At 37.4% G+C, this 26,130-nt stretch overlaps 1 protein-coding gene across 1 annotated transcript in view; it reads left to right on the top strand.

Annotated features, from left to right (window-relative positions):
- Positions 1-26,130, top strand: part of LOC139745584 (liprin-beta-1-like) — a 90,427-nt gene that overhangs the window by 47,305 nt on the left and 16,992 nt on the right. The window contains exons 14-16 of the mRNA XM_071655977.1: positions 8,344-8,548; positions 22,618-22,774; positions 23,467-23,610. Of these exons, the coding sequence (XP_071512078.1) occupies positions 8,344-8,548; positions 22,618-22,774; positions 23,467-23,610 (506 nt within the window). The remainder of the gene's footprint in view (positions 1-8,343; positions 8,549-22,617; positions 22,775-23,466; positions 23,611-26,130) is intronic.

A 26,130-nucleotide genomic window follows, 5' to 3' on the forward strand; every position in this document is an offset into this window, starting at 1 on the left:
CTCATCAAGTCTTGGGAACATATTGCTGCAGAAATTCTAGTGTTGTCATGAAATCGGCAACTCTGAATTTTTTTGCATATCTTTTATTCTCAGTAAATTGGTAACTCTGAATTTTCTTGTATATTATTCTCAGTAAATTGGCAACTCTGAATTTTCTTGTATATTATTCTCAGTAAATTGGCAACTATGAATTTTCTTGCATATCTTGTGTAGTGGAGAAAGATTCATTGAAAATGGATAAATTCATTGAGTCTGCACAAATCAGAAAAAGCTGTACAAAATGTATCAATTGAACAAGAACTATTGTTGCCAATTTAAGAATCACTTGTGAATAAGGAATAAAGAGGGTCATAAATTTGTGCACCTAACCACACAACTTTTCATTAAAATATCAAGGAGGGACTTGAATGGAAGTGCATATTTTGCACAACTTTGTACGAAAGATAAATGATTACGAAATATATGACATAAATAAATATGAAAATTAATAGAGAAAATCTTGATAAACTATGTAGCAGCAAACCATAGAAATATGATTCCTTTGACTAGATGGGTCAATTAATGCATTTTTATGTTCATCACACCAGGCCTCATATTTGTTCTCTAACACTAAACAGATGCTGAATTCTAATATGCCTCCACAAATGGAAGTCATCCAGTACTCTAGTCCATTATAATAAAAGTTCATCATGCTACAAGGCAGTTGTGTTGTGTACTCATAAACTGGAATCGCGCCATGAGCATAAAACAAAGTCCCAGCGTATTTGTCTATGCCAATTTTGTGATCTGTTTTCATATTTTTCATTTATCATGCTGGATTGAGCATTCTTCCTCTAAATGTATGGGATGTTTCCACAAGTATAGGACTCCTGAGCTAATCAGTGAAAGATGTATATTTTTGCAGAGAGTTATGCACTAAACCTACAATGCGTGCAAACATGTACTATGCATAAAAGATGCATATTTCTGGAAGATTATATAGTCATTTTTCAGCACGTCTCATGGATTGGTTACAGTTTCAGAGTTAGGATGTGATGTAGCCAAATACTCTTGTGAAGAAATCTATGATAATACATATGGTAGAGAAAATTTGTAGAGATGTATAGTGTAGATGTTTTTGCACAGCTGTGTCTAATAGCATGCTCTCACAAAAAAATCGTACAGAATTTCAAGTCAAGCATGCTCTCACAAAAAAAAAATCGTACAGAATTTTGAGTCTATAGGTGAGATAACTACTTATCCTTGAGATTGTATCTGTAATTGGTTTGCAAATTTTACAGATGGCAGCCATTATAAAAGCTCTTACCGCAGCATCAAATATGTTTACTGTGAGTAGCCATTTTTATTTTCAGATGCACTTGCCTTTAATATGAATGAGTTTGCATTTGCCATGAGACGACCGTCGACTTTCGGCTTGAATGATACAACCGCAGCACTGACCCACTTTATGCATTTTTCTCACTGGCTTACTGGCTGTGTGATAAAATTTACCAAGGTCTGAAAAATTCTGTCGATAGAAGCTCTTGCAATGCCCTACATTGTAGGGGCAAAGCAGTGTTTAGATATGAACACTTATGCATAACCCCATGCTTTGGAATAGTTAGTAGCTATAGAAATTTGTGTCTCTGAGTTTCTGGTTGAGAAATTGAACTGAAAGACATTTCATTTCCGTAACCAATGACATGGGCAGGTCTTTGTTGAACTCAAAGTCACAAGTCCAATACTATCATTTCAATGAGATATGATGATAGTTTTATTTTTTTTTAATAGCTTGTGTAGCACCTTCAATCCACGTTATATTGCTCAAAAATCTTTGTAACTATTATATGTACTTTAATTTTGATATCACCCCAGTGATTAGAATCTATACCTACATGTACAATGTACATATAGAATGTATGATGCTCATGTACACCCGTATATAGTATGCTCTTTGCACCCTCGGGTCTTATATGCGGAGAAATATACCCCCCCCCCCCCCCCCCCCCCGACTTACCCTGATGGGCATTCAGTCAAGAGCCCCATAATCTTTATGGATAGTTACCCTTTCATTTTACTTGCCCAACCTTAATTTTTGATTGCCCCAGGCAAGCAGGGCAAGTGGGTTTCCTTCAATATCCCTGCACCCCTTGGGTAGCAGTTCCATTTGATAATGATAATGATAATGAATAACATTTATATAGCGCTTAAAACTGATGTTTCTAAGCACATCGATCTGGAAAAAAAAAAAGAAAGAAGAGAAGTATGACATTGAAATAAAATACAGCATTATGTAAATATATGTATTGTGATATAACATGCAGCAGCAAAACAACATAATTAAAGTTAAGTAAACATATTAAGTTTTCAACAATGATGAGGTCCTGTAGGTTCTTATACCCCCCTCATTTAAAGTCAGAGGAACTGTACACAGGCTGCTTATTCTTCATTTGCTTCAGCTGTACTCACATTCTGTTCTGAGATTGGTTTGCACTATTATGTTGCCGTCAAGTTAAAATTAAGTTTCTCGCAGGAGAAAACATCTTGCCAAATTGCCTCGTGCTTCATCAGTTTAGGAGCTTGGCTGGAATTCGCACTGCAGTAATTGCATTTTGCCTTGGCTTTTAACCTTGCGTAACACCCTAAATCGCCTCTTTCCAGTGTAGTTTTGAGGATTGAACGCTGCTTTGCATTGTGATCAAGAAAAAAAGTGAACCTGTGTCGCACCGTTATGAGTCAAAATGGCATAATCCCTCTGATTCACTGGTGTCATATATACTGTGAAGTCACAGTGTGGATGAAAGTCAGTGGGTGAGCTGGTTGACAGAAAGACATTATGTGCACTGTGACCTGTTTGTTGAAATCTTGTGAGAAACCCATGTGCACTCAAATGAACTTATATGACCTCTGTACAACCTTGTGCATACCTGCAAAACTCTTGTGCACCCAAACTCACATCATTCCTTGAGCCCCCGTGCGACTGTTGGAAAGCATCCTTATCCTTATGAGAAAACATACTGAAACGAACTCTGCTACCTGAATATCCACTTCTCCTGAACAATTTGTTTGAATGTCAGCTAATATTACGAGCTTGGTGCGAACTTGTACAAAACCAATGTGTGCGTAAATGGACCATTAGGCATAAGCTGTACTGGGAAGAACACTTATATATGCACTTATATGTTCATAGACTTATGATAGTCATAGAAGAACCTTATGCAACCTTGTGCAACACCTATGCACACGCGGATGAATTATATGAATCTCACCCAACCCTCTAGAAAACATTGGTTCACCCAAGTAACGTTTTTTCTACCTCATTCAAAGCCTGTTTGAACCTAGATTTAAACTTATATGAGCACTTTGCCTCCTTTTATAGAACCTGCATTCACCATTATGACCTTATATGAGCTCAGTGCAATCCTATATGAATCTTGTGTCTCAAATAAACTCATGTAAGCTTGTCCCATTCATCACCTAATAAAAACATTGATGTGAAGTGTGATTATCTCCTGACTGGTTTGAAAAAAAAAAGAGATGATACTCTGGGTTGAAAATTGGAGCAGTATGGGGTAAAATGTAATGGAGTCATATCTTATGCAATGCCAGCAGAAACATACATCAGAAAACACATTATGCATTGCATTGTGGGAAAAAGTTAGCACGTCAGATGCAAGACTGATCCCATGATGAAATATATTTTGCATATTCAGATATTTCTTATTTAAGGTAACCAACCATTACAAGAAGAAGAAGAAGAAGAAGAAGAAGAAGAAGAAGAAGAACTACTACTATTTCTACTACTGTATACTACTGCGTCTAACACTACTACAATTACTACTACTACTACTACTACTACTACTACTTCTACTACTACTTCTACTACTACTTCTACTACTACTTCTAATACTACTACTACTAGTGCTACTAAATGACTTCTACATCATTACTCATAACTGCAATGCTGTTATTGCTATTTGTAATGATGTAGGATTAGTATTCAATTATGATAATAGCTAGTTTTTAATAATAGCTGGTTTTTATATAGCGCATTTCACACACTTCAGGGTTTCAATGCGCTTTACAGACTATTATTACCCCGGTCACTGGATACATTATTTCCAACCAGCACTAACAGTGCTCATTCTCCACTCCCTGGGGAGCATTCCAGCCAGTCGCAGCCATTTTACAGGCGCGGACATGCTGATCAACCAACATAAGCTTTCTCATCCTACCGGGTACCCATTTATACTCCTGGGTGGAGAGCAGCAATGTGGATAAAGTGCCTTGCTGAAGGGCAAACGTGTCGGGCTTGGCATGGGCTCGAACCCACGAACCATACCACGCTCATGTCGTTCACAGACGAGCGCTCTTATCCACTCAGCCACGACACCTCCACCTAATGACTTGATAGTGACTTGCAAGTGTTTGAGTCATACTTGTGATGTTCATGACGCTGGTGCTTTGGCTTGTGAGCAGGGACAACTACAACACTGCCAACTCATCCTCCATTCAAAGTCCATCAATAATTAATACATCCATGCCACCTAATAACCCACTGTCATCAGAGTATTGTTCATGTGCATTAACATTTGCTTTACTTCCGCAAATACATCACATGTGATTACAGAGCTGCTGTGATGAACTGATGATTGTATGATTGCAGAGACTCCAACCCCAAGCACCTTCTGATCTGGAGATTCTCCCGCCCGAAACCCCTAGCAAACGGGAGACTCCAAGTTGATGTGTGCGAAGCGCGAAGTTCCTAGGGTTCTAGATGTTCTCTGGTGCTATCTACGGCTTATTTTTTCAACATACGATATGCAATAAGTAAGAAATCCTGTCCATCGGGAGACACAGAGCCAGGGCGGGAGAAATCAAATCTCAAACGGGAGAACGGGAGATTTTGCAAAAATGGGCTTTCGGCGGGAGATCTCCCGTCAAAAACGGGAGAGTTGGAGTCTCTGTGATTGTAGAAGTAATCTGCTTCATATCCGTATCCCAACATGGGCTCATTAGACTAGAATTAACCCTGACCAGAATTCATCCACCCTTCGTGGACATACTCTGTATAATTGTTTGTTTACGATCAAGACTACCTCATTTAATCACGCCATGTATGATCTATATCTATGCATTTACTCATTTTACCTACAGGAGTTTTAATAGCTTGAGTACTTCATATTTATTAACCTTCTATCACTATTTTAAAATGTTTATATTTTGTAAAAGTGGAAATTTTCATGTGAGTAATTTTTGTGTGTTTGACCAGGTGAGATGAATTATGCTTGTTTTTAATTCCACAGATTGAATATATATGAAAAGTATGTATAACAAGCAAAAAAAAAAAAAAAAATTGTGCTCGACTATGTTGCTCAAATTGCGCAAAGATTTCCACACAATGAGAATTTCTACTTTTACTCTAGGATTTACCATCGGCTTTTCCTTTAGTTTATCTTGTAGAATGTCATTCTGTCCCCTGTTACCTTGTCCCCTCTTGAGTAGCTGCAGATAACTTTCTAAATTTTAGTGTAAATTGTGGAACTTAACCCTTAAGGTCGCCTGGCACTAATCAACAAGAGGCCTTCAAATTCCTCACAGGTCTTGCATTTGAGAAAGAGAATGGTGAACAGAGACAGCGTGCGTTTACAGGAACCACTTCATCCAATACCTGTTACCATCGGATTTGAATAACAAAACGCATCTGTGACATTAATTTTTTATGTTTGTTTGTTTGTTTTATTCATCTTTCAGTGCAACATGGTTAATAGAGTATTAATCCTGCTTCAGTTTACTCATGTTGACTTAAAGCTCAAAATTTGTAAAAATTCAATTGTGTAAAAAGTTAATTGGTCTTTCAAAACTAGATGTGCCTGTATAACACAACCCTATTATGTTTCAGTGTGAGTTCATTGGAACTTTTGTACTACATGTATGTGTGAAATACTAATTCATGATACAAACTAATTTTTGTTCCTTGTGCTTTTGCACTTGGTGATGATAATTAATTAGCAACTTCTTTAATCCAGTCTGAATGAGAATAACCCCTATATTATATGTTTGCTTCTTGAGTGTGATATATATCTTAACTCATTGGAGCATGTTTTTACCTCTGCATTCACAGCATTATTTGCATTCTGTACTCAATAGGAAAATGAACAATGGTATAACATGCACTTGTACAATACTCAAATGAAAGGTTATTGTGGTGTGATTAGTGAATGGTAAAAAAGTGTGTGAGTGTTGTGTGTGGTTCATGCAAGCTTTATGTGTGTATTGTGTGTGTTGTAGTCAGTAAATGTATGTGGGGTGTCTGTGGTTGTATGTGTGTGCCTGGTGGTTTAATTATGCAATGTGCAAACTTTAAGCTACAGAGGGCTCTCTCCAAATAAAAGAAAAAATGAAACTGTGCTGAAAGTGTTATAATGATATCCCTTCTCACTTCCTGCAACTACTGAAGAACAGACATGCACAAATAAAGGAGAGGTCTTTACATTGGAAAAATGTGAGAGGATGCCAGGGCCCCGTTTCATAAAGCTGTTCGTAAAGTTACGAACAACTTATGAGCGACTGGTGATCAGTTCTGATGTGCTATACTTATCAGAATTTCCATAATTCAGCACAAGAACTGATCACCAGTCGCTCGTAAGTTGTTCGTAATTTTACGAACAGCTTTATGAAACATCCCCCTGGTACTTTAACTATGTACTTGTACTTGGTATGCCATTTAGCTGAATATCAAGTTTGTACAGAGTGTATGTATGTGCTTGAAATTGGAATTTAACAATAAGATACATCAATGTTTTTCTTTCTAGATTGATATTATAGATACTGTATCATTGCTTGATATATAGTAGTTTTGTTATAAAAACATTGCTAGCAGTACATTTTCACTTTTAAATGCGTGCAATACAAATTATCTACTGTTACTCATTAACCACGTTCATTACTCATTTCACATATTGAATTGGATAGAATTGAATTGATTTAACCGATACAGCAAACAACACAATGCGGTAGAACCACATCTGGGGTGACAATACCTCTGTATTTCAGTTGGGACATATTAAAAAACTTCCTTACTCAATCTTGAGAAACAAAGTGCTGATTTAGATTTTAGAGAACAGAAAGTATTATTATTGTGATCCAAAACAATATATGTACATTATTTGACATCAACATTTATGTTGTGTTGTGAAAAATGCTTCAAAAATGAACTTTTTTTTTTCACACTCCTGAAACTTTATAATTTTTGAGATACACTTGTCACCCTAGGGACAATATGTGAATGCGTACAAGCAATGAACGGTGAGCTTCAGGTGAGTGGTATTTTTGGAGTATAGAGTATTCAATGGTATTCAAAGTAGGGTTGAGTGTTCCCTTTAATAGTCAGCTGCTGGAGTGAGGAGCGTGTTTACATGATGTATGACTGAATTGAATCTGAAGGAGTGCCTACCCACCGAGTGTGTCATTTGTATAACATCTGTATACTCACTCCCTACCGGTATTTTCCTTTTCCACCCCCACCCCCACCACTCCCTTTTCTCCTACCTTCCTTTACTCCTCAATATATCCACCATGTGAACATTGCTCCTATCAATCCACCCCCCCCCCCCCCCCAAAAAAAAAAAAAATGCGTCTTTCCGGTCTGGCATTCCTTTGCCTTGAGTCATCTTTTAATCTATCAACCATGCTTCCTCTTTGCTGTCATTTTTTTTCTCTCTTCATGTATCTGTGACACTCCTGTATTATGTCAACATTATGGCTCAATTCATTTTTTTTTTCGTTCCCTTCACATCATTCAATGTCTGTATGTATGTTCCTTCCCACACATTTCCATCCTCATTTTCTTCCTCTTTTTTTTTTAATGTGTTCATGCTTGAGTCTTTGAATCCATTTCTATTCTTCACTTTTTTCCTCTTTCTTTGTTTTCTCTTTTCTCATGCTGTGATTTATGTACTGCTTCTTTTAATGTTTGATTTTTTTTTCCTTTATTCAAATATTTGTCTTTTGTCTGTGGTGATGTTAATTTTCTGACTCATGTTGTGTGTGCTTTGTGTCTTTTGTTGTCATCTTGTCATTCTATTCTCCTGAATTCAATTGTCCCTGCTGAAAATCAATACCCATTGGAAATGAACAACCTTTGTTCAATTTTCTCTTTGTCTTGCATGCCAATACATGAACTTTCTACTGCAAACTTTTCTGTGGAATGACCCCTCCCTGTCTCTTTTTAACGCCCCACCCCCCTCACCTCACTACCGCTGCTCTCATCATCTTTTAAATGTTTTCATGCATTCACCTCGTCTACATTGCCCTCTCCTCCCACCCCCCTCCCTCAACACAACGACCCTGCACCCAAAACAGACTGAAATAGCGTCGAGGTCCAACCCCTCAGGCTACCGGACGCTGCCCTCCCCGCGCAGGAATCAGGAGTTCCAGCTACCGCTGCAGAACCAGCAGGCTTCGGCGTCGGCCCACGGCAGTCCAGAGACCAGGAAGACAAGAGCGTCCTTCGGCAAGGGACTGTTCAAGAAGGGCTCCAAGAAAACATCCAGCGCTCCTAATTTAGGTAAGGAAAGAGACATAGAAATGGAGGTAGATGGATAGATACAATGTATATAGGTGGATACATGTAGATACATATTGTAGATAAATAGATGATAGATGATAGATAGATAGTCTTTGATAGATATTAATTCCCAACCTAGGTAAGGAGAAGACATAGAAATGAAGGTAGATAGATAGATAGGTGGATATATACATATTGTAGATAGGTGGATAGATAGATGATAGATAGATGGATAGATACATGATAGATAGATAGATAGATATGAATATTGAAATAGAAAGGTAGATAAATATAATATAATATACAATGTAGATAGGTAGATAGATAGACATAAATAGAGAGATGGATAAATTAATAGATGAATATATCAAGAAATAGATTAACTGATGAATAGGTAAATAAATTGATGAATAAATAGGTATATAGATAAATAGGTAAAATGGATAGATGGATTGACAGATAAGGAGATAGTTAATAGCTAGATACACTATATATAGACAATGTAGGACAGAATATGAGTGACAAGATATGAGAGAGGGCAAGAAGGAGAAAGAGAGAAAGAGATAGGCTTGATAAGAACTTTACAGGCAGAGAGAGAGAGAGAGAGAGAGTGAGAGATAGTAAAGGTAGATAAAGACTGACACAGTGAGAGAAGATAGGGAAAGGTAGATGTTGACAGAAATATTAAAGATCTGTAAAATATGTATACTCCACTCCATTGCCAGCGTACATGTAGATGGGCAGATGTACATGTATTGAAGGAATTTATTTACGTAAAGTAAGATGCATATGTCAGAAATGGACACGGTAAGAGAAAGAATGAAAGGTGCAGCAAATGAATGTATGAGAAAAAAGAAGAGAAAGAGAGGGAGAAAGTGAGAGAGGGAAGAAATGAATGCCACAGTAATCTTGTCTGATATTGCCTTGAAATTCATCCCCGGTATAACTCAGTGAGCTATTTCTGGTCTATTGAGTCTGAAGTAATCCATTATCACAATTGAATGATTTCGAACAGCGTTCGCCGACATCAGGTTTTCATACGTGCATGATGATATTTTCCCCCTCTGATGGTGAACACACATCATGGAAATGCAATATGTAATGTGTAGAGGGATTTATATGCAATTAGCGTTGAAGTAGAGTGTGGGATACACACATGGGAGTTACAATGTAGGCTCCTATGTAAAATGTACAACGTAATTTCACCATTAGTAAAATGATGGATTATTTTTAGTGCATTTGTGTGTGTGTGTGTGTGTGTGTGGTTTCATCACTATTCTTGTTGTTTCTATGTGTTTGTTAGTATTCCGTTGACCTTGTGCTATTAGAGGCATTATTCAGTCATGATAGAGTTGTCTGGCTCGTAATTTGCAGCATGATTAGCTCCCTTGTATCATGAAAAAGTGACTTCATGAAATGCGATTGTGCAGTGCGCAGGCTACTCCTGTGTGTAAATGGCTGCTGCATGAGCACACTGATGATTACGATGACTTTGCAAAGTGCCCCATGGACACTTTTTGGACTGTGTAGGAAAGGTAACGAACTTGTCGTGCCTGACAAACCATCGGTCAGCTGCCGTCGATTGAATACTGAAGTTGAGTGGACATAGCTAGCCCTTCCTGAAGCCACGTAAAAAACAGCTGGACGTGAAACTCAATGTGGACAGTGGCAGATTATTAAGCTCTGCCACTGGTACTTTGTGTTTTCAATTGACTTTTGATTAACCTGCGTTTGAAAGTGCCTCATGCTCCGCAGCAGGAATTCAGTAGACAGAAGGGAAGGAAGTGAGTCTAAAGTACAATCATTCTTTGCGTCTGTTTGTGTGTGTCTGTATGTCTGTGGGTGTGCATGTCTGGATGTTTTTTGTTATACTAACGTATATTGTGCTTGTAGGGTGTGATATAACATGAATTAAATTGATTTAAGAAGATCTAGTATACCCACGGCATTGAAATCTACACTAGAGAAATCTCTGTGTAGGTCTACATGTATGTTCAGATACTGCACAGGATAGTTAGTATTCATGTTCCATTCTTCAACAGTAGTCAAGCAGTCATATCATGCTGTGCAGCAATGCCAAACAACTTGAAAGGTCTCCAAGAGAAAAGTGTATTTTCAACATCACATTGTCTGAATGCATTGTGCATGAAAAGGTTGTGCATAGATGCCAATTGTTAGGCCCTATTTTCTCTTTCAGTATTGAGCACAGTTTTTTATTTGGCAAAAATTCTGCATTTTTCATGGACAATATCTAAATATCATATACAAATGTATATATATTTTTCAAATTGTATTGCTACACATGTCTTTCTACAGGGAAGATAAACATAGTGTTTTCCACATAAAATATAGGCCTATCTCTATACCTGAAGAAAACTGCAATGCTGATCATACAAGGTTGGTATCCCTTGTTGTGGTGAATAGTTTGAATGGCTTGCAGGAAACCTTGCAGCCTTCAAGAGGTCATGGACATGAAGAATTTACCAGAGAACATCCTTGGCCCCAAGAATGAAAAAAAAAGAAGCTTGAAAACAGCTATTAAACCCAAGAACTGAGGAAGAGAGAGAGATGAGGGTACTTGTTACAAATCTCAAAGATGCTGTCTGTTATTTCTGGATCTGATTTGATGAAAATGTTGATTGCACTGCGACATTGTTTTGGCACAATCTCAAACATTTGTCAGAACTTCGCCAACCAGCCGCCAACCGAGCTGCGTGACATTGTTCAAATGGACAAGGGAACACTCGAGCATATCAAAGTTATAAAAATTATGCTCATTAAATGGAAATATTTATGAACAAAAATATAATTATGAGTGATTCGGTTGCTTTGAAAAGGATTTGCTGTATCCCTGGTATGATAATTGGAAAAAGTGTGTACATTGAATCCAGTTGCTGGAAGTTTGCCACTTTTTTGAAGTGCATAGTCATCATTTTATGAAGCAGTTTGTCCATAAAGTTATTAATGTTATTATGATTATTTTTTTTTTTTTGGGGGGGGGGGGGGTGGGCAACATTAGAGACATTAGTAACATTTAAGACCATGCCGTTGAGATTTTAATGCTTGAAATGCTGTTAAACTGTCGAGATGTTTGGCCACTTGCCAGTAAGCGAGCTGACAGGCACAGACAGTCTTTTCAATTGTCAGGATTTATAGTATAGGGACCTACTGCTTGAGAAGATGCCAACTACTTGAAGTTTGTGCCTGTGCTTCTGCTGTTTCCGTTTAAAGTGCATATCTGCACCACACTGAGGGTGGCCTTTTGTATTCAAATCATATTACCTCAGACAACCATAACGGGAGATTTTCATCAAAATCAGATCTTGTTTATATAAGAAAGTTAGGGAATTGTGAAGTTTAGAATTATAAAGTTTTATGTCTTTCCTGTGTTTAAAGAAATCTTCAGCTATATTTACTTGTTATGGCATGGAATCACTTTCATCCTTTGTAATACATCAAGAAGCGGTTATCTCGTGATAACCTAGCAACTGTATGGTAAAACTAGAAACATAAACATTACACATTATGAAACTTTTTGCGAATTGGAGCTGCCGGCCTTTTTCTTGACAGGAAACTTTTCGCAGCTGCCACCGGCATTCAGTGCATTGTGTAGACGAAAACTTTTGCACGCATTTTCACATGCAAGAAGCTTTCATATGCAAGAAGCTTTCATGAATCTTGCGAAGAGTCAACATTATCAATAGTTTCATGGGTGTGAAAATTTCTGACTTTACAGTAACTTTTAAGGGGACAAATGGATGCTAAATCATTGACCAAACATGCATTGCTTGTCATACATTTGTCTGTGAGCCAATGAGAAAGTTGCAAGGCAGTGACATCATCACCAGTAGGAAAGTTGTGAGGTGGTGATGTCATTGATGTCAAGTATGATTCGTTTACAATGTATGTGGTTGTGAAAATGTCACTATTCATTCAAAACATGAATCTTTTGGTAGTCTATAACTTTTATTGCTTGATTCTGATGAAGCTTCTGATTTTATTGTATAACAGTAACATGGTGTGAACTGCACTTTAAAATGCATTCTCTGTCAAAACATTCAGGTAGTTCCTGCCCAGGAAACTAGGGCAAGAAACTAAGTAGGTGATCAATGTAAAAATGCACTTGTGTGCATAAATTGGGGAGGGGGGGGGGGGGGGAGGATTTCTTCTCAATAGACTTGTAGTGTAGCACGAAAGTTTTTTTTTCGCTAAACTTGCAGACGTCAAGCCATTTAACTGTGAACACTGGTCTTTATTTCAGATACAATTTTTGAAAACTACATCCTACAAGACCATGCTTACATTTTACACTATGATGGTTTTACAGTATAGCAGATGATACACAATAAAGCTTCATGGTACACTGTACACTCTATGATTTACACTACACTCTAGCTGTGACACGCTAAGTTTGTGGTGTACATCTAGATGCAGTGTTTACACTGCATAATAGTACACAGTACACATTTTGGTACACAGTATAACTTTTGGTACCCAGTATATCTGATGGTGCATAAAAATGTGAAATTTGAGTGAACTGTCCAACAAACTGATACACACATTTGCTGTCACTACCTCGTCGGTGCGGAGATAAAAATACAGCTGTAATATATATTGAATCATACTATCGGACCAAAAATTTAAAGAAAGAAGAAGAGAGACAGACAGACAGACAAACAGACAGACAGACAAACGGAAAGTTTAAAAAGATGAGGGGAGAGAAATGGTCGTGTATTTTAATTCAATAGTGGACAAGTAGCACCTACACAATAATTGAATTGACAGTGTTTGTACAAAAGTAAAGTAGTTGTGTCTACAATCTGAGTAGGATTTAGAAGGGATGGGTGTGTATGTGTGTGGGAGGGGGGGGGGTGGTGCTTTAGGGCTCCTAAGAGGAGAATGAGGGTCAGGGTTGTGATATTGGTAGGAAACTGGTAGCTTGTTAGGGGGTAAATAACAACAATCGGTTCCTCGAAGTCACTCTATTATGACATCACAATACAAACAAGGAGTTCCAAGCAGCTAGGCCATTGAAAGGTTAAATGTGGGCCAAAGGCTATAAAGGCATTTCCCTTATTGTGGATTCATGCTGTTTGTATCTTCTTTTTTTCCTTTTTTTCTTTTCTATTGCCTGAAGCTCATGTTTGTAAATCGTACAAATATTGACAAGAGCCTACTACGTCACGCTTTACAAGGCAGTCAAATACCCGTGACAGATACACAGAGGAATATGCATTGAGAGAGAGGGTGAGGGAGAGAGAGAGAGAAAAAAAAAAGAGAGGAAGAAATGTAGATAAAAAAGAGACGTTTCTCACCTTTGGAACCCAAGCCTCAATTCAGCCACTTCAATTGCTTGCTTGTTGTTCATTTTAATCAAATATTGGTGGATATTTGCAGTGTCATTAAAATTCCTCCATGCATACACACCGGATGTATCCATAGCTTTTGACTGTCAATTTTACTGCCTCACTTTCAAGGCAGCATTATTGTGTTTAAAATACCAGTGATTGATTTTAGATGTTATCTTTTTTTTTTTTGGTCAAAGACAGCTTGATACAAGACTATGTATAAATCTGTTTTTAGTCACTCCTGTATTTGTTGCTGTTGTATCTGTTTTGTGATTACACCTGTATACACAGTTCAACAGTCAGAGAAGGAATACAGAGGCAAAAACTCTCTTTACATGCCAGGATTTGTCTATCTGTTCTTAAAGGATGCCAGCTACTTGAAGTTTGTGGCTGTATACACTGTACATCTGTGATTTCTTGTGGAAGTGATCACCCCAATTTCTCAAGTGTGTGGATTGTTTTGTGCCATTTTGGAACATTGGTTCATTAAAAGGGAAGGATAATGTTGTACATTCGTCCAAAAGGTAATTTATAGCATTTTGATTTTCAGTGTACACAATGTGTAGAAATATTTTACATTTTGTGTATTACACTATACGCAAAATGATACATTGAAAATACTAATCCATATCGTATCATATTATATCATCTTTCATTGCCTCAACACATAATTTTATTCTGGCCTAGAACCTGGAATACAGAAGATGCGACATTACATGATTTCTATTGCTATGTGTATTTTTAATTTCTGTGTTTGTCATTTTGCCCGCGATAAGGATTCTGTGAGGATCAAAAGCTCAGGCTCCTTTTGACTCCAATTTCTACAATTGATACATTCTACATAAATTTGCATTATATGAGTTTGACAACAGGTGATGATGTCTGATGAAATCATCCAAAATTGACATGATTTGGTTCATCAACTTGCACACCTATTGACCTGTACAATGGCAGTATATACTTTTAACCCAACACCATACAAGGTGTATGGGACTGATCATGATCATTGTAAAAAAGTTATGTACAATGGAAGGGTTATGTAACCTGACACCATTCAGGATTTACGAAACTGAGCAGTTTAAGGTTATGCTGTAAAACCAGAAACATTCCCAGCGTTAATCTTTCATAAATTGGAGCTGATGGCTATTTTTGTGGCACGAGACTTGTGTGAATTGTCATTTTTTCACTGACTTTTGCATTGTGTAGACAAAGTTTTTTTTTACCTTTGAGAATCGTGGCTCCTCACAAAATTCATTACAATTTCATGTGCATGAAAATTTCTTGTTTTGGGCAATTCCATGGGAATGTGGACATGGCACTAAAATTTCAACTTTCTCATATTGCAAAAGAATTACTCATTATGTATTACCCATATATTGAAGTTAAAGAAACTCAAAGAATTATATCAATCGGTCAAATATTTCCCGAGAAACAGCTACAAATGTTGAAGACAATTTTTCAGTCATCCAAATTGCTAAAATGCATGTTTAACTTGATATAATTTTTTTTTTAATAGAAAAATTCTGCTAGCACTTCAATTAATTTATTTTAAAGAAGCAAATTGGTTCTACTTCAGTCTCCCATGAGGAAATTTTTATGCCACCTTCAAAAAATTCTAATCACCACATGAAAGTTCAGCCCTTGAGCCAAGTAACGCGAGTTACCGAAACAAGAAATATTTTTCATTCTGAAGGAAGCAATGGAGGTAATTTGTTGGGAATCATAATTTTCTAAATTCATCACACCCTGATACTGTACACAGGATGTTGACTTGAATAAACACTGTTATCACATTAAAAAATGTCAATGAAAAGTGTAACGCGAGTTACCATGTAACGCGAGTTACCGGCATGTAACGCGAGTTACCAACTATAAACACAAGTTTCCCCCAACATAAGCAAATTTTAGCACTTAATTGAGCTAGATTGTGGTGAAAACAATCAAATGCAATGCTATACCCACTATGCTGGACTGAAACAAAGGAGGGCAGCCTAATAAACTGTGATTAGCATCAAGGCCACTGATCACATGCCACATTGAAGAGTCTAGCCTGGCTTTCAGTGCGTACTGTACATGTATCCAGCAGTGAATGAGACCATTAGATTTATCTTTTGAATTTCCTGCATCAGTATTACAGAATTTTTATTACAGAATGCTATAAAGCACAGCAAGTGTTGGTTCTAATCCTTGTTCAGTGGTCTACTGAAGATGACACCTGTCCGGAGATCAGGAGGTTGTGGGTTCGAATCCTGCTCAAGTATGTATGCCCATGATTTTTTATCATGGCTACTAATAAAACACTGATCAATTCAGTGAGCTTATTAACGTTGATGTAGGGCAATTTGTCAATCAGTTGCAATGAAAATATCTCAACGGAAGAATTTCATGAATTTGAATAATTACGCAGTACCCACTGCATGTTATAAGGATTAGAACCAGCACTTGCTGTCGGGCGAAAGCTCGGTGGTCTAGTGGAGATGACACCTGTCCCATGATCAGGAGGTCGTAAGTTTGAATACTGCTTGAGTATGTACGCCCATGACTTTTTTATCATGGCTACTACTAAAACACTGATCAATTCAGTGCTTATTTACGTCGATGTAGGGTAATAAGCCAGTTCGTATGTTATACACTGTAGCTCATGTACACATTGGTACAAATGACCTTTCTTTTCTCTCAGTTGGTTCGGCACTTCACTTGTTTTCAAAGCAGCATAATGCATAAAGCTTGCATGACATAACAATTTATGGAACTTCTGTTCAAAAAAAGAATGAACTTGCATTTAGATCAGGGGATCAGAATACTCCCATCAATTTATAATTTAGCAGGCATCCATTTCATTATTTTTGTATTGAATGCAGTAACAGCTTATTTCTGTTTATATTGCAAAATACCATTCTTGCTGTCAGGTGGATGTGCTGGCAAGCATCATTTAGATAAGGATCGCATGAATAATCATCGCATCACAGATGCTTAATGTCAGTGAATTTACAAACCAAAATGTCTGTTCGTACAAATGATCTTTTTTTGTTCATGCACAAAGTGGAATTACGAACTGGTCTTTTTGTCAATCAGTTGCAAAGAAATGTACTAGTTTTCACTCCTCACAAAGATAGGATTTGAATTTTTGAAAGATTGTAAGCTGCTTCGTAAACTTGTATATAGGGTTTGATACTTTTATGTTTTGTTTTAAAAAGACTTTCAACATTTTTCATCTTTACACTCTGAAACTTACAATGTAATAATACACCTATATCATCTAGTATATATTCAAACATATTCAAGGTCTCTATGAGGAGTGAAGCTCTTATTAGTCTTAAACACACTCTTCTATTGGGTTTATTAGTAAAATATTTGTTTAACATTTATTCGTTTTACTATCTACACAAATAAGCATCTCTCAGATTATTCAACACAAGATTCAGTGCCATCAGAACAATTGTATGTCATCAATTTGTGTCACCCTGTGTTAGTGGACATAATGTAACGCGAGTTACCGTAACGCGAGTTACCGACATAAAGGCTCCCTACATTTTTCCAGGTCATTGTTACTCAACTTTGATATTGTTAATTTATGAGTCCTAACCCACTATCAATTCAAGGTAGGAAAACTTTTATCAAGATTGTCTAGTATGAGGAGACTTTCCAAAAAGAGGTCTTCATAGAATTGACCATGTCCTTTTTGTGTAACGCGAGTTACCGAAATTAAATGATTCAAGAATCCCAACATGTTTGTCCTTTATTTTTCTTTTTGGATTCATTTAGTTGGTGTATGTCTACTTAACCCATGATGAAAAAAGTAACGTGTAGATCCTACCAATTACAAAGATATTGGCACATTATCCCAAAAATGTACCCATTATTTGTAATGCGAGTTACCGTGGAATTGCCCTTTTACAGTAACTTGTACATGAACTGGATTGTGTAGACAAAAATGTCTGCATGAATTTTACTCTCACCAATCGTAGCTCCCTGTAAATTTCAGGAAGGTTTCCTGTACATGAAAATTTCTGGTTTATAGTATGCCTAGGCCATGCCAGCATCTATTGAACCCAACACCATACATGATGTATGGGACCACACAACAAAGTTATGTGATGTAGTATGAAAGCTACATGCACTAACTCTATGGGAAAGCACAGGTACAGTGCTAAAACTATGTCTCTGCATTTTATGTTCATATCAGTTTAAGTTTATGGCAACGTAATGATGATATAGAAATTTCATAATACCCTAACAGAAACAATAAATCAGGTATTAAAGCTGGCAGTCACCGGTACATCTGAATTAAGGATGGCAGTAAACACATGGAAGTACTTTCTGTGTATTATAGTTGGTGAGAGAATGCTAGTTAGTATTAGGAAGACAGTGTATTGGAAATGAAGACAATTTTTTTGTGCTAGTAAAGTGAAAATGAGTGCCCTTTCTTTTGTGTTTATGGCAGAAAATGCAGTCGCGAGCAATCATGCAAGCGCCACTTTAGGCTCCTGTCTGGATAGAATGTAGAGATTTGAAATCTAAATTCAATTGCATGACATACATGTACAATCAGTGTATATTACGTGTACACACTGTGCAGGACATTGTGCAGTCTGTGTACATAGTATGTGCAACGAGTGTTGAAAAAAAAATTACATGGCATGATTCTCTAAATAGATTTATTCCCCATCACACTCATAAACACATCATGTGACCTTCCTTTACAGTCAAATGCATTTTAACGGCTAATTGCCCTTCTTTTGTCTGATAATGAGATTGTTAAGTGGAGGCACTTAACAATGAATGCCAACTATTAAACAGCGAGATCTGTAAAAGGCCGTGTGGTTGTTTGTGTTGCATCTAGCCAAGCGTACCGGCTGTGAATTGCCGGAGATGACTCAACCACACGAGGCAAATTATTTCTGGTATTGTGTGGCTGCCTGGAAAATCCCTCGGATTATCTAATCACCTCACTGATCTTTGTGTGCTGTAAGAAAGCTGAGCCTCCTCCGCATTAAGAGAATGATGTGTCTGCATCGTGACTGACAGCCTCCCTTTGCGGTCGCCATGGCTACCGCATCACCCAGACCGATCTCTGTGTCTGCTCGGAATCGCTTCCACCGGTGGGAGGGCGATGATATGACTAATTAGACCGCAGTGCTGCAGTTGGCGAGCGTTAATTGCGAGCGTTTAGAACATCTGTGTCACGGCGTCATCCGCTGGATGTCTGGATGAGATTCCAGAGACTGTGATGAAAATGATGTAATCTCCCATTTGATGAGAGAGAGAGGAGGAGGAGTTGGGGTTGGGATTGGGGGTTGGAAGGGATGTGGAGGTGGGGGAAAAAAAGTGAAGAGGATAGAGTGCAGGCAGTGGTGTATGTGAACGTTCTGGAGTCCACTGACTGAATCTAATTGAGTGGCCCTTCTTAGAACTTTGTGTTTCCAGGAAATCTTACTCACAAATGAGGGTGCAGTTATAGTGTTAGCAAGTGGCGAGTGATATTTTCTGTGAAATTATCTCCCACTTCATCCGGTGATGAGAAGCTTGCTCACTCGCTCACAAACTTTTTTTCGCTTCTGGTTAATGTTATTTTATCTCACTTTTATTTCACTTCTGGCAGTGGTGAATGTAAATGTGACCATTCTGGAGTCCCCTGAATGAATCTAATTGAGTGGCCCTTCTTAGAACTTTGTGTTTCCAGGAATTCTCATTCACAAATGTGGGTACATTAATAGTGTCAACAAGTGGCAAGTGATATTTTCTGTAATATTATCTCCCACTTCAACCGGCGATGAGAAACTTGCTCACTCGCTGACAAATTTTTATTTCACTTTTGGTTAATGCTCACGGTATTCACCCATCGGATATGATATTGTAAACAGCAAACAAACTAAAACAAACAAACATGTATGTGCAAGTACTGTGGAAGTGGAAACATTAATGTGATCAAGTTTTTGGCACAGGGCCAACTTTGGTGAACCTCGATAGTTTTACCCCAAATGTGCTCTGGTCGCTGATTGGCACATCGGCTGGAGTGCTTTCTTGGCCGAATTGAACAGATGTCTGGTAATGAATTGCCAGTGGAAAGAGATAACCTAATCCAAGTGATTCTTTCTTGTCTTACCATGGTCTTCCAGTAGGAGTGAGGCAAATTGTTATAAAAACCTGAGAAGGCTGGTGAAGAGGTAACTCACATTTCGAGGAATTAGAGATCTTTAGTGTAAGTTACAGCTCAGTACCTGGGTGCATAAAGGGGTTAACTTTTGTTGATTAGGGTATATATTTGAATGATTATGCTCTTCAGTTCATGAAAATCATTACTGTATACATTCATGCAAAAATCGTTCTCAAGTGCTGATTTGGGGGATTGACTTTGAATTGTATTCCTTCAAGCAGTCTAGCATCTTCCAGAGCAGTTTTTGCATCCTCACACTCAGTAGGCCCTACTCTGTTTTAAAAAAAAAAAAGATCTACTTTAGTTTAATAGTAGGTTGCCAATACATTTGGCAAGAGTTCTGAGAGCTCAAAATGTGTCTTGCTACATATTGAAGAGACGTGAGAATGAGCGAGATAATTTGCTAGAAAATCGTCAGAAAAGTTGGTCTAAATTTTGCTCCCATACCCACCCCCCCCCCCCCCCCCCCCCCCCCACCGACATTTGGTGTGTGATGCAGGAGGCAGTAAGTGCCAAATCAACACTTTTCATATAATACCTCCAAAGTGATATATTTTATGGAAGGCCAGTTTAATGACCCTGGCACCGAAAAATGCTATTATTTTTCTGTTTTGCCAGAAAGTTTAATTATCCGCATGAGTTCATGAGGCGAAGAAAACAGGAACCTGAGGAATGAACCAATCCAGTGACTCACTCATTCCAGCAAATGACTGGCAGAAAAACATGCCATTTTGAATGTTTTTAATTCTATTTCAAGATTTTTCCAATAATTATGAATGACATTATAGTTGCTATTATAGTTATTTTCATGATTTATAGTAGTATAGTTAATATCAGGTTGATTATCATTATTCGTTCTGATTATTGTCATCATTGTTATTGTACTGATTTGTAGTATAATTCTCACCAGGAGTTACTGAAATTGTATTGTTTTTACCATATTGAAATAACGATTATTATTAGTTCAAAAATGTCAAGAATTTCGAATGTTCCCTACAATTACCAATGATGTTACTGTTATTATTGAAGTAATTATCATCATTCAAATATGATTACACTGTATATTGTTAGTTTCATTTTTAGCTTCATTATTATAATTTTTAGGAGGAATAGTATTGCTATTATATAGCTATTTTTTTATCGTAATAATCATATTGATAATTACCAATATTTTATGAAGAATGTACAGACATAGTTGTACGTACACTTTGTATTGGTAAAATACAGATCCATTCGTGCGCATCACTCACACAGTAGCAATTTCCCACTATAAGATAAGACTCCCATCTTCAATGTCTAGTCCTTGACCTCAAGTACTTTTCATATAAGTCCTCCATTGTTTGTATCAAACAAAGCAGCTTGTCGTAGGAGTTCTATGTCTGTGATGACTCCGATTTCACTCTCCTTCTTCCTCTTCATTTCTTCCTCCTCCTTTTCATTTTTTCTTTCTCTCCCTTTCCTATTTTTTCCACTTTCTTTATGTTGTATATAATTATTTTGATAAGAGTCTATTTTGAATCTACACGATGTATATGGCCATTTGAAACCTTCAGATATTTGGAAAGATTATACCTGTTTTCTTCATCTTGTTCTTGTTCTTCTTCCTGTTCTCTTGCTTTAAGTTCAATTTATTTTTGACCTGAATACATGTATGTCTTTTTAAAACCTCAATCTAGTATTCTAGGGAGAGAGACGGAGAGAGAGAGTGAGTGAGTGTGTGTGTGTGTGTGTGTGTGTGTAAACCAGTGTGTGTGTTGAAAATAAATCAGTTCTTTCTTAACTGTTGTAAATGGTACAGCAACACTATGAAAGCAGAATTTTATTGTTAACAGATGTTCTGAGGGCAGGAACATGACACCTGCTGTGCAAGACTTTAATAGCTCATTATATCGCTCCTCTCTCAAACCCCTCACCCTCTTTTTACATTGAAGCTCTCATTCTCAGCAGTTTGATTATTACTTTCTCCATTAATCACAGGAGGGTGTGAATAATCTAGGTTTCTGTTATGAAGTCTGCATTGCCATTTATATCAGGTCCTGAATATTGTTTTGTGGTCAAGGAAGGAGTGTTTATGCCATAGAGCTTCATTGTGTCTGCAATACTGTGAATTAACAAGGGCAAGTTTACAACAATTTATAGTGAACGAAAGTCTGTGCAGCGTACATTTTCTCTTCAGATCCAAAAGAAATACATAGAATGTTTTTTTTTTATGTCTCTGAAGTGTACTATTGTGTCTTTACTGGATGAGGAGCATTTACCTTCCTTATGATGTATGTAGCTCTGTACACATGAACACTGTATCAAAATGCCTTTGGAGACATATCCGTTGAAGAGTCATATTACAGTGCACACCCTCTATTCCACGCTGCATCCAGGCAGCAAGTTTTATGTGGTAGCATGAAGAAGTACTTTGGAGACTTGCATCTCAGTTTCCACCAAGCATAACAGCAGTGAGAGTTTGTGATGCAGAATTTGTGACCACACCCCTTATGCACATTCTCACTGTTCCCCTCCTCCTCCTCCTCCTCATCCTTCTCCTCTTCCTCTTTCTCCTACTCCTACAGCCATGACAGAATCCGAAGGGGAGGATGGCCTTGGGGTGCAGCGACCCCGCAACGTCACCTTCCAGAGCCTGGAGAGGGGCGGGTACCCGGCCCCGCCCGGAACTCCGCCCCTTGACTACCGCCGCCGCAAAGGAGGAATCAAGAAGCTAATTGGAAAGTAAGTCCTGTCTACCGTGGATACCTTCCTCATTGTGACCTATGTAGTCATGTGATCTCCCAAAGAGTTTCATATTAATTTTTTGACTTTATATCATATTTGGATTGAAAGAATTCTTGATGATGGATTTCTCTGTGAAAGTTGGGTGAAATAATCATTTATTATTGCTTTTATATTGAGTTGAACCATCCAAATATGAATTTGTCTTTTCTTATTAATCAAGAAATATGTGTATGATTGGATTAAGACTTCATGGTCACTGTCCTTATTATTTGCTTGCTGCTAGTCAGTCCACAAATGTAGTCATTGCATTTGATTTTACTATCTATCCTAGATTTTACGTGCATGATACTATTGTATTAAAATTGCCCGTATGATAACCTGTAGGCCTTCAGGTTGGAACGATGAGTAAGAAGTGTCGTTCACTCTAAATTATATGTCCATTATGTTTCATGGTCACTCTGTAATGTTGATGTGAAGGAGCCAGTAAAGGAAGTTTGACATTTTGTTGCCATGACAACTACTTCCTTCTGATAGGTTTCTGAAAACCTTGAATTGTATTCTTCGCTTTTGAGTCGTGCGGCAAGGGACTATGCATATTGATTTCATTTTTCATCACTTTGAGGATACCCAAAGGGGTCATGACTTTGGAAGTGTGAATCACAACTACGTTGCTATGGTAACCCCTCCAGGTTGAAGAGGAGCGGCTCGGCCACCCTGAACCCGGAGGAGGAGGACGAGGAGGTGCAGGTGGAGTTCACCAGGAACAGCCGGCTGCGGGCCACGGCGGGACCGCGCCTCGCCTGGTCCCGGGACCTCAAGAAGAATGGTTCAACGTATGTATCAGTCCTTATTCCAAGTCTTGCAGAGTGGGGGTTGAAAAAGGGAGAGGGGGGCGAGGGGCGAGAGGGTTGGTATGGGAGTGGCGGAAGGGGCTGATAGTGAAATAGATTGCAGTAAACATGCAATACACACACATTTACGATTCATAGTTTTGAAAGACAATATCACCTTATTAAAACCGGTAGATGGGACACTTTTACAAATTGGATACTGATTTTTTCATGTTTATAGTTTTTTTTTTTTTTGGGGGGGGGGGGGGTGGAGTCAGAAAGGGGATGCAGTGAAGTGGAAGTTGTATAATTGAAGTGCAATGTGATAAAACTATTTTAATAGCAATTAAAAGGATTAGCAACTAAAACGTTCTATTCCTTGCCATGTGTATGAAAGAGACTACAGTTGTGAAATTAATTCAAATAATTTATTTTCTACCTCTTCTGTACTGAAGTAATTTGGGCACGAGTACACCATCTTATCCTCGGCCCCCACTGTGTAGTGTGAATGCAGCATTGTTGATGCTGAAAAGCGGTTGACTGAGCATTCTATTTCAACTCTTTTGGTTTTAAACTTACAGACAGCACAGAAGTGAGATAGATATATCAGCAGCAGTCAGGTTTGACCATACGTTTTTCATTCAATGGTTTTGGTCAATATTAGCGGTAGCACTTGATTACACTGTATTATACATTTATGAAAACAATTATGGTTATTGATATTATCATTATTATATTGGCATCATCATCAGTTTTATTATTTTCAGCACTGTCAATACTGTATCAATGATCTATTTTATTTGCCACTGTTGCAAAATTAAGGAGTGTTCAAAAAAATCTTAAAGGATTCGTACTTGGTGTCAATTGTACATCCCACACTAGCTGATAATCAGACTGCCTGGATAGATGAAAAAAAAACCAACAACAACCAGTCAGGGTCACTATAACCATTATTTGTTTTACTTTGCTTTTTCCCCTCCTGACCTAGGAAAGTGCCCTTGGGCATGACATTATGCATTAAGATGTGATATAAACATATAGTACACAATGCAACTTGCACTTTGGGGAGGGGTGGATGGGTAAAGTTGATCAATGCTATAAAATGTGCTGCTTATTATACACTCAATTATAGTACATGGTGAATGTCCATGTGTTGAACCGTTATCAACACACTCTTAATGGGGCTCACAGAAAGGGTAGCACAGTGTATTAATATGCCACCACACACACTATTAAAGGTGTATGCACACATTTTGCATTATACATATATTCACACCACTTCTGCCAGTAGCCAGGCCTATGCACTTCTATAAAAGATAGTTGTTACTTTTGTGTAAAGATACTTTCACAAATGAGGTTACAGACATTTTAGCGAAATGTTTTTTTTTTTTTTTTTTTTTTTTTTTGGCGATTTGACATCAAGATTATCAGAAGTGAACTACTACATGTACCTGTCTGTTCACAATGTTTTTGCATGTTGTTAAATTTGCAGCATAACAGTGATTCGCGAAATTTGCAATAATCAAACTCTTGCGAAAGTTGGCTGTCAGGGGTTAGAGCTGGATTAATGCTTTCAAGGCATTGTTCACTGAGATTTGGGGAAATCAGTACAAGATATTATGGCCACAAAAATTATCTATCCTACAGTGTACCCACTCATCAATATATTACTTTGCAATCTCCATGTAATTGACTATCGTTTCATCTTTAATATCCATTTGTCTGTCAAGCTCTCTTTGCGTGTATCTGTTCCTATCTACCTACATCGCTGTGTCTATTCATGTATTTTAATAGTTATTTATTCATTTATTTTCTGTTTATCAATCTATCTATCCTATATATTTGTCCATGAATTGTATCTGTTCGTCTATCTATCTATCTATCTATCTATCTATCTATCTATCTATCTATCTATCTATCTATCTATACCTATCTATATATCTATCTATCTATCTGTCTAGATCTATCTATATTTATCTATCTATCTATATATCTATGTATCTATCTATCTGTATATCTATCTATCTATCTATCTATCTATATCTATATATCTATCTATATATCTATCTATCTATCTATCTATATCTATATATCTATCTATCTATCTATCTGTCTGTATATCTATCTATCTATCTATCTATCGATATCTATCTATATATCTATCTATCTATCCATATATCTATATGTCTACATATCTATCTATCTATTTATCTATCTATATCTATCTATCCATGTATCTATATATCTATGTATCTATCATCTGTCTATCCGTCTGTTTATGTCTCTATCTGTTGTCTTTGTATATATGTATCTTGAGATGTATCTATCACTCTCTGTTCATATGAATACTGGACCAGGTGCTATAACTGCCACCTACATTATAGCATCAGCACTGATTGACAATGCTTGTCAGAAGATTTGTACATTATTCTACATCGGAGAGGATTCTGTTTTATCTTTTCTTTTTGCATTTTTGCTTCATCTTTCCTTTTCTGCTCACCTTTCCTTTTTCCCCCGTTTGTC

This window comes from Diadema antillarum, unplaced genomic scaffold (assembly GCF_040938485.1).
Source record: "Diadema antillarum isolate AM-2024a unplaced genomic scaffold, OU_Dant_1.0 seq00001278_RagTag, whole genome shotgun sequence".
In the NCBI taxonomy this organism is placed as follows: Eukaryota; Metazoa; Echinodermata; class Echinoidea; order Diadematoida; family Diadematidae; genus Diadema; species Diadema antillarum.